Source organism: Drosophila tropicalis, unplaced genomic scaffold (assembly GCF_018151085.1).
Source record: "Drosophila tropicalis isolate 14030-0801.00 unplaced genomic scaffold, ASM1815108v1 contig_413, whole genome shotgun sequence".
In the NCBI taxonomy this organism is placed as follows: domain Eukaryota; kingdom Metazoa; phylum Arthropoda; class Insecta; order Diptera; family Drosophilidae; genus Drosophila; species Drosophila tropicalis.
Window position 1 is genome coordinate 1,881,363 of NW_027172877.1, and position 17,204 is coordinate 1,898,566.

Consider the following 17,204-nt stretch of genomic DNA (forward strand, 5'->3'; position numbering starts at 1 on the left):
GTAAAAATAAAAAAAAAAAAAATTTTAAATTTATTATTTTATATACGCCACAATATGCGTTCAAAACTAAAGAAGCGTTCCAATTTGATTACTCCGGCCACGAAAGCCAATTGTCCACGTTGCGATTGGGCTGAAACCTCAACTGAGGGATCAACCACCCGATTGGAATCCAAGTTAATAACCTCTTGGTTTGAGAAAAAGCCCTCAGTGTTCTCAAGAACACTCTTTAACTCCTGCATATGCCTGAAATTGGCTTTCAAACTGGCGCTATTTGCAGACATTTCTCTCAGTTCATTCTCGGTCTTCTCCAGCTGGGCCTCCAGATCAACAGTTTCGCGAGGATTTGGCGCTGCTGGCTCTTGATCAGGTAGAATAGTAGGCAATTTTATTTCATCCTTAGTAATTTGAGTCTCGACATATCGCAAACGTCGCTCCATGTCATCGCAACGTCTCAGCTCGGTGACATATTTCCTATGGAAAGCATTCACCTCTTCATTAAGATCACGGAATTGCACACAACCAGTTTCTCCCAGTTCTGCTATAGAAGCGTATGCAGCGTCAGGTTGTATAAACAACTGGCACAGGGCCATTTTCTCGCTACGGAACATGTCACCCATGTTGCTGATGAAGTCTTAGCCAGCGTTTCTGAAAATTATTAAAAAACCAAATAAGTAACATCAACATACATAAGTATTATATCAACTTTTTTAAGTAGCAATAATCAAATCTTATTCTCAAGTACATATGTACAAATGTGGTTGTGCCTCTCAATCTAAAATCCATAGAAATCTCATATAATTAAGAGTCAAGCAAAAACCTTGCAAATTGATTGCTTTCCTGTTCCAGTAAATCAATTTACTTTTATTTTCAACACTATCATCTAAAATTATCACAGTCCGCCACAGACAGCGCCGCGTCTTTCGCACTATCTCAAAAAGCCGAGCAGCCGGCGAAGCACCAAATTGTCTGTATCAATCAATGTGGTTGAACTGTCGTGCCATAAATTTATCTTTAATCTGGCATACCAAAAAATGGTTATCAACTAGCGTCCCATTATTCACATCCTTTGATGGGAAATTTGTTAAACCTCAGACCATTGGCTTTATACTTATATATTGTTCATGCTATATACTATGTGCAAACTGATTGCTTGGTAATTGTTAATAATTTCAAATTATTAATGCGCGCAACGCTCCAACAAGCCACTTGAGAGAGATAAGCAAAAGGCAAATACACCAACAAGATAAGAAAACTACAGAGGTGTGGTCGACTGGCGGCAAGAAGTGGCAAGGGGGGGAGTAACTCATAAGGCAAACTCACTTACCAAGTGGAACTTAGGCAACCATTATCTAATCTCAGTGCCATAAACAGTTCAGTTCCACTTGTGTGATTGATTGGGCACATTGTTGCTGGCATTGGCTGCAATTGGATAGAACGATGGCAAAGCGACGTAATGTGCGTCAGAATGAAGAATTAGAGCAATAAATAAAACTATTAAATTATCTAATTAATTGCCAATGTTAATAACGATTGCCAAATAGACTCATTCCCTCACAAAGTAATACAAATTAATGAGGGGGCACTAAATAAATATTTAAGGCTTGGCGCTGGGTAAAACAGTATTGAAACTCTGAAAAATTTCATGCAGAGAACCAAAAGGCAGACCAAAAAATTTTCCTAACCATAAAGAGTGCCCTCTAGTGACTATTTCTTAGTTCTAGGCATTGTATTTACTATCATTTAGCTTAACGGACTTTGCGTAATCAAATAACAGTTTAAACTTTAAAATCAACATTTAAAGTCATAAGAATTAGACTTCAAATTGCATATTAAGTATTTTCCCAATAATCTTGGTTAATTTTTGATTAGTGGGAGATTCTCCTTTATTTCAGATTTCAAATAAGAGACATGATAGAAGTTTTCTTTCTTAGTTGGCATTTGTGCTTAAAGAAAGTAAGTTTTTAAATATTCTTGAATTAATATACAATTAAACCATTGTAATGTTAAAAGCAATAACAAACCAATTTGCATATATTGCAACAATGAGTTCAATCTACTTGGCCAGTTGCGTGTCTGGATAGCATTTAAACATTTGCTTATTTGCCTATATTTTATGTTTAATTAGATAAATCAATGCAATTGCATGACGATTTTATCAGTTAGCTATAAATCTGCCTACCAATCTATATGCCACATAAATCTTTTAAGCCAAATTGCACAAGTCATAGCAATATCATTCAGTAGTTCAATTATTATATGATTGGCTATTGCCCGTGGTTTAGCCTCATTAAGAAATCCATTCAGAAGGTAGGGGGTTTTATGGCCATAAAAAATACGTATTATCGGGGGCTATAATATTTTTTGCACAGATATAGAGAAAGACAGCCAGCGAGGGAAAACAAGATAGAGAAAGAGAGGGAGATTTAGGAATGCATTCAGTAGAGGGGGTCGGCGGCAAGTGGCTATAATTTGTTGATTCACTCTTACCCACATGATCCATCCATCACGTGCTCTGACGTCACAAGGGCAATTTGTTAGGGCAAATCAACATTTAGTTAAGCAAATTATCAAAAATCAATTAAGATACGTTATCGCAACAACAACATTCATACAAGGGCTATTAAGATTAACCTAATTGTCATGAATAATTACGGAACATGCTCCAAATGTTGCAAAAAATGAGTGTGGCAGGAGGTTGGTGAGAACTGAATTTCGTTAAAATTAATTTTACAAAGTCTTCATGTTTAACAATATTTAATTTATAGCCATCTTATCTGCTCTATGTGTACTGCGATAACCTTATTATGTTAACCCGTAGGTGATTATAATTATAGATAATGCGACTAAGCCAAACGAATTGAAATTCAGATTAAGAAATGGTCTACGTGGCGTATGATTCATTTAATTTCATAAATAAAACCTGGATAACACTTTCACTTTGCTATACTTGGAGTTCGATTTGAAGGATACCAAATATACACTTACACGTCACTCAGAATCTACAATAATATATTTCCAATGTTTGTCGGTTTTACTGTGTTTTCGCGACCTGCCGCTAGCAATGGTGCAGAGCAAACTGTTTGATCACCTAAAGCCAACAATACCATTTAGCTTTTCCCAATTGGACCTATGAAGCTAATCTAAAGTGGGCCCAAAGAGAATGCCTATTACCAGAGCAGACCACAAAGAGAATAGCGAGTTAAAAGAGAGTTTCCTCTTTGTTTATCATCTGGCAATTTCGCTTTTGTTATTTTTGTTCTTTTTGTTTCCGATTGTATGGCAGAGAGCTGGTGACTTGGCTTATCTCAATAACCATGTGGCGTCTATAAAAAATCGGTAAGGTAATCGGCAAATAACTAAAACAGAATTATGACAAACACTTGAACCATATCGAAATGATTGAGCATAAGCACGAGTTGTCTCGCTTCAGTTTTATTTCAGTTCATTTAATTAATATTGCTAAACATTTTGTTACAAAATAAGTAAATAAAAATTTTGATAAGGATTTCCTTCTCGCAGACAAATTTGTTTACAACTGACGTCATCTGTTCCCACTTTACAAAAATAATCAACTTTACGATGCGGAGAGCTGCACTTTTTCATCCACTAAACACATCAGAATCGAATTGGCTGACATGGTCGCCGTTTTAAAATAGACAACACCACACAAGGGCAGCACCAAAAAGCTAAAAGCACTTTTGCAGCAAATTAAGTACGTATATTGGCATCAAGCTAATCCACACCGAACCCCGCACTCTCATAAAGAACTTAAATTTTTGTGTCAAAGTCCATGGCAAAGTAGGCTGCATTTAAAAGCCAAAAACAAAAAAATCATAAAAATATGGCATTTTTGCGTTAAGGGATGGCACACACTTCCATCAGACTAACCTATTCGCTAGACGTAAGTGGAAATTTATGTAGGATCGCGGTATAAGCAGTAGTACGGATAACTTTGAGTAAGAATCGCTATGGATAGAATATTGATATAAATAGACATACGATGTAAGGGAAAGGTTTATCAAATCAGTCTGTGGAGTCCAGTTTGAGGGTGTCTGTGTCTTGTCGGATTCTAGAGAGTAGAGTCAAGTTCACTGAGAAGAGAAAAGTGTGTTTGCCGTGTGTTCGAAGTTTTTAAATGCTGACCAATTGAATCTTAAGCCGATCCTAACTAACCGAAAACGAATTATAAATCAAAACAAAATTCGCGCTGCTTTTAATTGTATTTATGCAAAATAGTTCAGTCACACCGCGATTATTTGAAGAAAACTGTCAACGTTATTAAATCTATCCACATTTTTCTCAAGCCCGCTTAAAGTTAGTTTTAATTTACCAAAAAGGACGAAATCTAGAAATAAACTTATTAAAAGTTGAGATTAGAATACTGTATTATGTAATAATTTTCTTACTACTTTTTTTTCAAGTTAGTGTTTTTATTTTGTTAGCTAAAACTTTCTTCATTTTTGATGAAAACGAGATCTTAAATATGTGTACTCATATGTTATTTAGCGATAATTTAAAAACCACAATATACATAACACCTACAATATACTCATTTAATTAACTTGGTAGTTTGAACATAATCTAACTAATCTAACAGGGTACCGATTTTTATAGAGGGAAACTCACTTGAAACAATTTTAGTTCTATTTTTTTATTGTCTGCTATTTAAAGTTTTGCTTTTCTGATAATAACAATAATTATTATTAAGTGCATTTGGTATTCCGTGCATGGTTATCTCATCTCTAGTGAAAGAGCACACTTATCTAGTTGGCGGCAGATGGAATAGTGACGCACATTAGCAGCTGGATCCCAGTCCCGTTCTCCCGCTGGTCATGCCATCCAACCTTTTTAATGTGCAACGAAAAGTTGAACGTGATGGCAGCTAAAAATTTCCACCATATTCCATTTGCAGTTCCCCTGAACCCCTTGCTGCATCTGGACGGATGGCCATTATCAGCTTCATTATGTGGCATTAGCCTGGTCTGGCAGTCGGCAGCCAGACGAATGGACAGGGAGTATTCATTCGATGATGATGTTTGTTTGCTACTTAAAGTTGCATTGCAATTTATATTATACCATATACTAAATGGTTTTGCATGAAAAGTCGTGTGTGCGAAAAAGTGCACTTAACTCATTTAAATAGCATAAATTAAGATGCTTATGCTTATTAATGGCAAAATTTCACAAGTGCCTGTGGCATGTGGAAAATGTTAAGCTTATTACCTGGAAAATTTCGAGTTTGGTTGCCGAATTTTATCAAAATAGAGGAACAATTCAACACCTACGCGAGAGCTCTATTTGTTTATCAGTTTGAATGAATCATATGTTTATGGCAACTAAATTTAATACAATAATTTGCACGATCTCTATTTAAAAAAAATAACTTGCCGACAAACGCACGTGACTGACGATAATGGGGCAAGTACTCTAGGTTGCGTGCAGACTTTACGCCTGCTGATAAGCAAAGCACTTGACTTTGCTTTCATTTAATTCTTTCTTCTCTTCATTTACGATCTCTTTTCCACCTCTAATTTCCGACTGACTACCTAGACTTTAATACGTTTAAGTACACATAATGTCATCATATTATGAGTGGTCAAAGTAATCCTTGTAGATAAAACTTGGTTATAAGTTACAGGGATTTTCAAGGTTTGAGGCATTTTTAAAGCTTTTTTAGAAATTGAAAGCTACAAAAAATTTAAACAAATAACGAGATTTCTGTCTGAGATCATTTAAATAGTTTTACAATCAAAATTGCTGAAATATAAATTGTTTATAGTGAAGTTTCTTTTTTGACACGTGTCACTTCAAACTATGTAACTAAACTGAGAATATTTTTTTGAAAATAAATATTTTTTTTACTATTAACTTTTCGACTAGTTACATTTTTCAATTGTTGGCCATTGTTAAGGCCCATGAAATAAAAACTAATGTTAAATAAATAACAATAGCTGCCAGTGCGAAAATGTGCCAAGAAAGAGAAAAGTAACACCCCCAAAAAGTATGCTACATGAACATTTCACACTAACAGCGGCAATTTTGAAAATTTTTGTCTGAATGTTTTGTGTTCAATGTTCTGTTGGTGGGGGGAACGGCATCATTTCGTATTTATTGTATTATACCTTTGTCAGCATATCTAAAAAAATGTTTCTTTCCCTGTTTTCGGTGATGTTTAACGCTTATTATTTTTTGTTGCCTCAGCTTTACTGTTATTGCTCTTATTGTTGTTGCTGTTGTTCTCAACAGAAAAAAAGAAGAATCCAATTTTCTGCTTTAAGCATTTTTATAATGTCTCCCCCGCCCACCTACTCACACACACACACACTCTAGCACTTCCTATTACACCATATACCGAAATGAAAGGGTTTACAAATGCATAAAAGGCAAAACCCGTTGGTTGGTTACTGTATTTTTCACTTTTGTTTTGGCATTTCTTTATTTTCATTTTGTTTTTTTTTTTTTTTTGTAATTTGTGCACAAATGTGAAAAATGAAAGTGTGCAAAAATGTGCGGAAAAACATGCGCTAATGCGAGTATGCGAGCTATGGCCAAAGGCTAAAATGAATTATGGCTTATGGTTGGTGGCTGTCTGCCAACCACCGGGCAAACAGCTACCCAGCCGACCACCCGCCCACCCGCTTACCCTGTCGCCATTACAAAAATGAAAATAACAACAGAAAATGTCACATGACTTTATTAGCTTAACAATTTAGTTGAAATGCTTTAATTTAACATCGCTTAAATAAATATTATCAATAATATGAGAAAATTATATTATATTTAAAATAATAATAATGTGGTTCAAACGATTTTTTAAGATCGGAAAGCTATACAATTAATACTTTAAGAACTGTGATAAGGTGGAAAATTGATCAAATTGTAAAATGTAATTCTGGTCGGTAAGCTTTGTTGGTTTTGATAATTAAGATTGAAAGTATATACCCAAAAAATGATAAGCAATAAAGTGTTTTAAATTTAAACAAATTATCAGCATTTTTATAGTATTCCAAACTAAAAAACAAAACTTTATGTTCAGAAAGACATCACTAAACTGAAAATCATGCAAAAAAAACAAGTATACAAGTTTTAAGGTATTTAGTTTACATGTAATTTAAAAGTATTATATAATGCCTAATACATGTGAATTTTCATAGAAGGACGGATCGATGGGGTTGGTAACATCAGTTTTTTCTTATACTTCTTGTCCTCTTTCTACGTATACAGGAAACATTGCCGCGTTAGTCCTTTTTGTCATTAATTCAATAATATAAAATAATTTCTATTTCAATAGATTATTTTTAGTTTAAACTCGCCTTATTTTGAGGCGACGTTTATAAAATTATAAATAAATATTTATGCATTATTTATGTTGAGGTTGGGATTAATTAAAAAAAAAAAAAAATATTTTTTTATTTATGTGTCAGAGCCTGAGTACTTTAATTTAAAGTGGTAAATGAAATTGTTGTTAAAACAAATGCGACCCCCCCCACATATAAAAAAAAAAAACCCCCCCCCCCCCCCCCTTCCCCCACAAAAAAAAAAAAAATAAAATATTTTTTTTTTTTTATTTTTTTATATCAGTTACGAAGAAAAGACTAACAAGAAAAATAAAAAATAAAATGGCTCACTGCGTCATGTCGACCATTAACGTTAACTGCTGCGGTGGGCTCTGTTACCCGTACGCCCTGTCAACATACAGCTTCTCTGCTGTCCCTGCAGCTCCAGTCGATGGAACACTCAACTCAACTCGTTTCAAATAAAAGCCAAAGCAAATTATTTGTAGTTGGGCACTTCTCTGCAATTCGTTCAACTTAATATTATATGATTATTTTTTATTTTTTTTTTTTGTGCATTGTTATGATGACAGCCTGTTGCTTCGAAAGAATTTAATAAATTGAATAATCAAAGAACAAAAGCGAATGCGACTTAAAAGAATTTAATATAAATATGAATAATGATGAAAAAAAAAAACTTACTTTCTAGTTCATGGTAAACAAATAAATAAATTTTGGCCTGCGCAATATCCCAACAAGTTAAATTAACGCACCGAAGATTAGATGCTCTACAAAGCTCACAAGATTGTTTAGATTCAGTCCAAGGATGTGCATTTACCCATCGAAAGCTAAAATCCAATTAAATTATAGTACATCTTACATGCTAGTCGATCTGATCACCAAGTCCAAAGATATTTTATAAAAAGAAGTTGAAATAATTAATACAATAATTGAAAATTCTAAGCGATTGACAATAGTTTATGTCGATCGCTTTTATAAGAAATAAAATGTTCTGCAAAATGATAATTTTTAAGCATAAACTAAAAATACCTTATAAATGATTGTTCCAAGCAGAATAATTCATTCTGCAAGTTTATTCGAAGTAGAAAAGCAAAACAAGAAAACAAATATATTGTATATATATTTTTATCGCAATTGCCATGCCAAAATCGAATTTCCCTGGCACGAAAAATCTTCAAAAGCAAGCATCATTGATTTGCGCCTCCAAACCGCTTTCAGTCTAACACTCATCTAGCCAATTTCGCGCCATGCCACGCGCCAAAGCAAAACTCCGAGTGGAAAGGTTCCGCATCCCCTACTCCCATCTCTATAGCTGACATCATTTTAGCCAAACTGTCAGCCAGCCACACGTTGCCAACGCGCATCCTTTTTGCCTGAGCATAAAAAAAGAGAAACACACACAAGAAAAGCACATTCAAAATTTTTGAAGGGAAAAACTTTGCACCCTGCGAAAAGTTTTCACCACAAGGTCGCAAAAACCTAGACAGATTGGCAGGGAGAGGGCCATGGGGAAACAAAATGAGTGAAGCACCAGCAGGAGCTATGTGCGGGTTTTGCTCTAGAGTAACTCATAAGGCAAACTCACTTACCAAGTGGAACTTAGGCAACCATTATCTAATCTCAGTGCCATAAACAGTTCAGTTCCACTTGTGTGATTGATTGGGCACATTGTTGCTGGCATTGGCTGCAATTGGATAGAACGATGGCAAAGCGACGTAATGTGCGTCAGAATGAAGAATTAGAGCAATAAATAAAACTATTAAATTATCTAATTAATTGCCAATGTTAATAACGATTGCCAAATAGACTCATTCCCTCACAAAGTAATACAAATTAATGAGGGGGCACTAAATAAATATTTAAGGCTTGGCGCTGGGTAAAACAGTATTGAAACTCTGAAAAATTTCATGCAGAGAACCAAAAGGCAGACCAAAAAACTTTCCTTACTATAAATCTAGTGACTATTCTCAGTTCTAGGCATTGTAATTACTATCATTTAGCTTAGCGGACTTTGCGTAGTCAAATAACAGTTTAAACTTTAAAATCAACATTTAAAGTCATAAGAATTAGACTTCAAATTGCATATTAAGTATTTTCCCAATAATCTTGGTTAATTATGATTAGTGGGAGATTCTCCTTTATTTCAGATTTCAAATAAGAGACATGAAGAAGTTTTTTTTCTTAGTTGGCATTTGTGCTTAGAGAAGTAAGTTTTTAAATATTCTTGAATTAATATACAATTAAAAAATTGTAATGTTAAAAGCAATAACAAACCAATTTGCATATATTGCAACAATGAGTTCAATCTACTTGGCCAGTTGCGTGTCTGGATAGCTTTTAAACATTTGCTTATTTGCCTATATTTAATGTTTAATTAGATAAATCAATGCAATTGATATAAATCTGCCTACCAATCTATATGCCACATAAATCTTTTAAGCTAAATTGCACAAGTCATAGCAATATCATTCAGTAGTTCAATTATTATATGATTGGCTATTGCCCGTGGTTTAGCCTCATTAAAAAATCCATTCAGAAGGTAGGGGGTTTTATGGCCATAAAAAATACGTATTATCGGGGGCTATAATATTTTTTGCACAGATATAGAGAAAGACAGCCAGCGAAGGAAAACAAGATAGAGAAAGAGAGGGAGATTTAGGAATGCATTCAGTAGAGGGGGTCGGCGGCAAGTGGCTATAATTTGTTGATTCACTCTTACCCACATGATCCATCCATCACGTGCTCTGACGTCACAAGGGCAATTTGTTAGGGCAAATCAACATTTAGTTAAGCAAATTATCAAAAATCAATTAAGATACGTTATCGCAACAACAACATTCATACAAGGGCTATTATGATTAACCTAATTGTCATGAATAATTACGGAACATGCTCCAAATGTTGCAAAAAATGAGTGTGGCAGGAGGTTGGTGAGAACTGAATTTCGTTAAAATTAATTTTACAAAGTCTTCATGTTTAACAATATTTAATTTATAGCCATCTTATCTGCTCTATGTGTACTGCGATAACCTTATTATGTTAACCCGTAGGTGATTATAATTATAGATAATGCGACTAAGCCAAACGAATTGAAATTCAGATTAAGAAATGGTCTACGTGGCGTATGATTCATTTAATTTCATAAATAAAACCTGGATAACACTTTCACTTTGCTATACTTGGAGTTCGATTTGAAGGATACCAAATACACACATACACTTCACTCAGAATCTACAATAATATATTTCCAATGTTTGTCGGTTTTACTGTGTTTTCGCGACCTGCCGCTGGCAATGGTGCAGAGCAAACTGTTTGATCACCTAAAGCCAACAATACAATTTAGCTTTTCCCAATTGGACCTATGAAGCTAATCTAAAGTGGGCCCAAAGAGAATGCCTATTACCAGAGCAGACCACAAAGAGAATAGCGAGTTAAAAGAGAGTTTCCTCTTTGTTTATCATCTGGCAATTTCGCTTTTGTTATTTTTGTTCTTTTTGTTTCCGATTGTATGGCAGAGAGCTGGTGACTTGGCTTATCTCAATAACCATGTGGCGTCTATAAAAAATCGGTAAGGTAATCGGGAAATAACTAAAACAGAATTATGACAAACACTTGAACCATATCGAAATGATTGAGCATAAGCACGAGTTGTCTCGCTTCAGTTTTATTTCAGTTCATTTAATTAATATTGCTAAACATTTTGTTACAAAATAAGTAAATAAAAATTTTGACAGGGATTTCCTTCTCGCAGACAAATTTGTTTGCAACTGACGTCATCTGTTCCCACTTTACAAAAATAATCAACTTTACGATGCGGAAAGCTGCACTTTTTCATCCACTAAACACATCAGAATCGAATTGGCTGACATGGTCGCCGTTTTAAAATAGACAACACCACACAAGGGCAGCACCAAAAAGCTAAAAGCACTTTTTCAGCAAAGTACGTATATTGGCATCAAGCTAATCCACACCGAACCCCGCACTCTCATATAGAACTTAAATTTTTGTGTCAAAGTCCATGGCAAAGTAGGCTGCATTTAAAAGCCAAAAACAAAAAAATCATAAAAATATGGCATTTTTGCGTTAAGGGATGGCACACACTTCCGTCAGACTAACCTATTTGCTAGACGTAAGTGGAAATTTATGTAGGATCGCGGTATAAGCAGTAGTACGGATAACTTTGAGTAAGAATCGCTATAGATAGAATATTGATATAAATAGACATACGATGTAAGGGAAAGGTTTATCAAATCAGTCTGTGGAGTCCAGTTTGAAGAGGTAGTCTGTGGAGTCTTGAGAGTCGGTCGAATATCTAGAGAGTAGAGTCAAGTTCACTGAGGAGAAAAGTGTGTTTGCCGTGTGTTCGAAGTTTTTAAATGCTGACCAATTGAATCTTAAGCCGATACTAACTAACCGAAGACTAATTATAAATCAAAACAAAATTCGCGCTGCTTTTAATTGAATTTGTGCAAAATAGTTCAGTCACACTGCGATTATTTGAAGAAAACTGTACACGTTATTAAATCTATCCACAATTTTCCTCAAGCACGCTTAAAGTTAGTTTTAATTTACCAAAAAGGACGAAATCTAGAGATTAATTTTTTTAAATGTTGAGATTACAATACTGTATTATGTAATAATTTTCTTACTACTTTTTGTTTCAATTTAGTGTTTTTATTTTGTTTGCGAAAACTTTTTTAATTTTTGACGAAAATGAGATCTTAAATATGTGTACTCATATGTTATTTAGCGATAATTTAAAACACCTACAATATACTCATTTAATTGTAAACTCTCTACTTTTTAAAGTAATTAATCCCTTGGGATTGATTTTATATTTCCGGATTTTATTTATTTTCAAATTAAGTGCACATGCTGTCTTATTCACTATATTCAAGAGAGTGTGCCCGTACCTCGCCTTAGCGTATTATACCCTTTTAGTGTGCCCAAATTCGGTTATCGGGGAAATTCACTGAAACGAGGAGCGGGCTTATTGAAAATATTCCTAATGTTTACATTCGGCCAATCCTGACATTTGATCGACCTCGATCATACAATTCAACAAACATACAACATACAATATACATATATACAATACATACAATATACATATAAATACTGCTTATCAGATACATATTACAAACAGAAACTCACAGTTTTATCACACGCATGCATCCACGGCTTGAGTCGGGCTGATTCTAAGATACCTTTGTAGGGCAATTGAGTAAGTTGACAATCGTCAATATCGGTGACTTCGTAACGGTCATTTGGAAGAACTCGATTTATTTTATAAGGACCACGGTATTTAGGAGCGAACTTTTTGCACGACCCGGGAGTGACATCTACATTGCGAATGGCAACAAAATCATTGACTCTATAGGATAATGGTGCCCTATGCCTTAAGGCGTACCGCTTTTCATTGCGCTCCTGCGATAATTGAATTTTCGCACTTGCCTCTTGCCTAGTGGCCTCAAGGTTACAGGGGTTTTCTGAACTAAATTTCTCGTCAAGATACTCGGTTAATTCGTCTACTAAGGGGCCTCGCTGATCGCAACCAAACAACAACATTGACGGAGTTTTACCGGTACTACACTGCACTGAGTTATTAATAGCGAACTCGACACGATTAACTAATTTATACCAATCGGCTTGGGCTAAAGGTTCTGACAGCTTTCCCAACATTGGGGTCAACACACGGTTCACACGTTCGACCTGCCCATTGGCTTGAGGGGCAGCAGTCGCTACTTTAATGTGGTCAATATTTCGATTTTCTACAAACTCAGCAAACTCAAACGACGTAAAACACGTACCTCTGTCGGATATAACTCTTCTTGGTCGGCTATAATAATCAAAATATTTTTCTAACGCGGCGGTTACTTCTTTGGTACTAGTGGAATTTACGGGATACAATTTGACAAACTTTGTAAATGCGTCAATCACTACCAAAAGGTGCTTTCTTTTTGATATAACACTCGGTAAGGGACCTAAGTGGTCAACATGGATAGTATCAAATGGAATCGGACTTTTCGGAATACTATGCAAGGTTCTATTATGTATAGTTCTTGGAACACTATGTAGAATACACGGCAGACAATCTTTTATAAACGACTCAACCTTTGGATTCATTAATGGGAACCAGTACTTTTCTTTCAAATTGTTTACACATTTCTCAACGCCTAAATGACCTAGTTTCTCGTGACACCTTCTTATTAATTCCCCTTGCATGCGAGCCGGTGCATACAAAGACAGTCTTTCCTTAGCATTTCTTTTGTACACTATACCATCTATTAACTCAAATCCAACATCATTGGATTTTTCTAACTTTTCTCTTAGTTTACTGATATCCGGATCTCTTATTTGTTCTGACTGCAATAATAAATCAACATCTTGCGGAGACGCACCCACTACACCAACCAGGTTTGCCGACTCATTTCGATCGAGCTGGTCACTTCTTTCGATTTGGTTACTCAATCTCGGATCAACAGAACTTTCATTTAAAGAAACGCAAGGTTTATTCTTAACCAGTTTTAGCCGACTTCTTTCTAAACATAGCTCACACGGTCTGAAACAACTCTTCGCTAAATGAACACACGGGTTTGTCCCGAACGGTCCTAAATAATTCTTCCCTAAAGGAGCACATGGTTCTATTTTACACGGGTTTATCTCACACGGGTCTATCTTACACGGGTTTTTCTCAAACGGGTCTATCTTTCACGGGTTTTTCTCAAACGGGTCTATCTTACACGGGTTTTTCTCACACGGGTTTTTCTCACACAGGTCTATCTCACACGGTTTTGTCTCAAACGGTTTTATCTCACACGGGTCTATCTCACACGGTTTTACGCAACTTTCCTCAAAAGTAATATGCGGTTCACAAGGTTCAATTGGGGCATTCTGGTCTCTCTTCACTAATAAATCGCAAGGATCAAAATCACCTTCTACAATATTCTCTAACAACTCGGTTTGCCGACTTAATGCATCTACATGGCCCATGTTTGAACCGGGTCTGTGAGCAATGGTATAATCAAAGTTTTCCAATTCCAACGACCACCGCGCAATGCGGGGATTTATTGATTTTTTACTCAAGGTTTGGACCAATGAATTACAATCGGTAACGATGAAAAATGGTCTGTGTTCTAAATAAACGCGAAATCGGCGCACGGCATATATTATGGCCAAAGTTTCAAGCTCAAAACTGTGATAACGGGACTCGGCGGCTGTCGCCTTTCGGGAATAATAAGAGACTGGATGCATTTTGCCATCAGTCTGTCTTTGCATCAAAGAGGCACCGAAGCCATTTGAACTGGCGTCAGTATGCAACTCAGTTTCGTAGTTAGGGTTAAAGATAGCTAATACGGGCGGACTGGATAAGGCGGATCTTAATGTAAGAAATACATTTTTAGCGGTTTTGTTCATCGGAAATGGACCACCTTGTTTAAGCAACTCAGTTAACGGTTTAGCTATGCTGGAGAAATTCGGAACAAATTTGCGAAAATAAGAGAATAAGCCTAAGCACGAGTGTAACGCTTTGCTGTTAAGTGGTTCTGGGTATTCTTGAATAGCTTTTAAATGTGTATTATTTGGTAAAATTCCCTTTTCACTGACTTCATATCCTAAATAATCTATGCTCTTCTGTAGGAAAATGCTTTTCTTCAAATTGAGCTCTAAATTGTACTGAATAAAACGATCTAACAGTTTTGCTAACAACTTAAGATGCTGATCTACGGTGCTGGTGGCAAGAATAATGTCGTCTATATATACTACAAGTTCTCGATCTCTAATCATATCACTAAGTATGTTCGATATAAATCTCTGAAATACAGCTGGTCCGTTCTTTAGACCAAAAGGCATTCTCAGATATTCGAACTGCCCATCGGGTGTAACGAATGCTGTGTATTTAATTGAATCCTCTTCCATGCCTACATGGTAAAAGCCACTTTTCAAATCTATGACGGAGAAAACGGTCTTGCTCTCCAGGTATTCTAGGCAATCTTCTATCAAAGGCAATGGAAAATTATCCCTCACAGTCTTCTTATTTAAACCTCGATAATCAACGCACATTCGTATATTGCCATCCTTTTTTCGCACTAGGACGATGGCGGACGCATAGGGGGAGTTGCTTGGTCGGATTACATTATTGGCTAACAACTCACTAACCGTTTTAGAAACGATTCCTCTTTCATAATATGATAACCTTCTAGGACTACTATGAAATGGTGTTGTATCTGTCAGACATATTCTCATCATATATTTAGGCAACCCGTAATTAATTGAAAATCGGTCAATGTAATGCTCATGCACAATGTCTCGGCACTCACGCATCGCGCCTAATCCAAATTCACTGCCAACAGTAGTATTCCCGGTATCTGACAGCGTTGCACAAACAGTTTGCAACTCTGTTAGCCATTCTCGAAACGGGGATGCATTCGTGTTTACATTAGGGTTATTACAATTACTATCTAGATCAGTGGTGTTATTACTAATGGTATTATGCTTAGGATATTTAGTAAACAGGGATGCACAGAAGGATTTGTAAACAAAAGCAATGGTACTCTTTAATGATGCAGAATTCTTTTCATACTTTCTTACATTTCAATCAATGAGAACTTTAGACCTATTTTATTCAAGGCGTCTCTACCAAGAAGTAGTTGCGTCGGCATAATATTATCGGGAATAACTAAAAATTGAATTTCATAATATTTTTTGCAAAACAGAACTAAACATTTGACTGTTCCAAAAGTCAGAATAGAGCCACCGCTCAGTCCATGAAAAGAACTTTTAACTAATTTATCGCAATCTAAATGCGGCATCAACGCTCTACTGGCAAAACTTACTGGGCTTCCGGAATCTAATAGGGCAAAAATATTATTAACATCAGTGCATCCCTCTTTACAAGATATTCTTAAACTTACTAATTGAATAAATGACTTATCATCAATGGTGTCCGGGTCTTCACTAGAGCTCATGGCGGCGATCTGGGTTCGCATTGGACAATTCCGGTACTGATGGCCCACTTTGAAGCACCGATAGCAACTTCCTTTTGGTCTCTCCGGGCGTGGACAGTCAAACATTAAGTGACCAATCTGGCGGCAATTGAAACATCTCTTATCCTTTGCAGCAGGCGTAATGGCCTGCAAACGGTCTGAAGTCTGACGAGCCTGAGGAACGTAGTTTTTGGCTGGTGGCTGAACTGATTGAAAACGCATCATCTTCTCTCGCAATTCATTCAGAGAAGTACAATAATACAAAGGAGCTGACAATCCGGTTCGATCTTGTAGTCCGTCAACAATGTATTTGACCACATCGGTGTCTTCAAAATTGCCCTGCTGAGCAATATTTCGCATAATGATGAAATACTGCAAGAGTGACTCTCCTTTGCCAATTGAGCGCTTCCTCATCTGGTTAGCAATCTCGTAGTTTGTCATTTGTAGGCCAAATACCTTCACAAGGGCATCCTTCAGCTCGCTCCAGGTTGTAGTCTTTTCATATGTCATGTATGCTTTAGCAGATCCCTCCAGCAGTCGGTTGCCCAACGACCAACATTGGGCATCACTCAGTACATACACTCTTGCTGCTTTCTCCAGCTCACGAATCCATACGTGAATGGACAGATCACCATCACCAGAGAATTTAGGTACAGTAGTTTCGACATCTTTCATCAGTTCATGCGGCAATTATATTCCGGTCCGCCTAAGTTCTCCTCCAGCTCCATAACACGTGTTTTTAGCTCCGCCAGGTTTTTACGTGCTGTATACAATTCGATGCTACTAAGAATCGAAGACAATTCGTCGGTTTCGCTCGCTTGTGCGCTTTCACGAACATGCACGTTCGCGTCTGGTCCCACAGAGGTCTCACGAGACATCGTCGGCGACTGGTTAGCACCCACTTGATCCGGTGTACTTGGCTGCT

At 36.3% G+C, this 17,204-nt stretch overlaps 1 protein-coding gene across 1 annotated transcript; it reads right to left on the reverse strand.

The window, feature by feature from the left end:
- Positions 1–15,953: 15,953 nt before the first annotated feature.
- LOC137573678 (uncharacterized) lies at positions 15,954–16,954 on the reverse strand. The gene is made up of 2 exons (XM_068285679.1): positions 16,208–16,954; positions 15,954–16,143 (listed from the first exon to the last, which is right to left on the reverse strand). Exons 1-2 carry the CDS (start codon positions 16,952–16,954, stop codon positions 16,126–16,128), a joined length of 765 nt encoding a protein of 254 aa, XP_068141780.1. The 3' UTR covers positions 15,954–16,125.
- Positions 16,955–17,204: the final 250 nt, after the last annotated feature.

Coding starts and splice junctions, on each gene's coding strand:
- LOC137573678 (XM_068285679.1), bottom strand. CDS start 16,954: ATGAAAGATGTCGAAACTACTGTACCTAAATTCTCTGGTGATGGTGAT.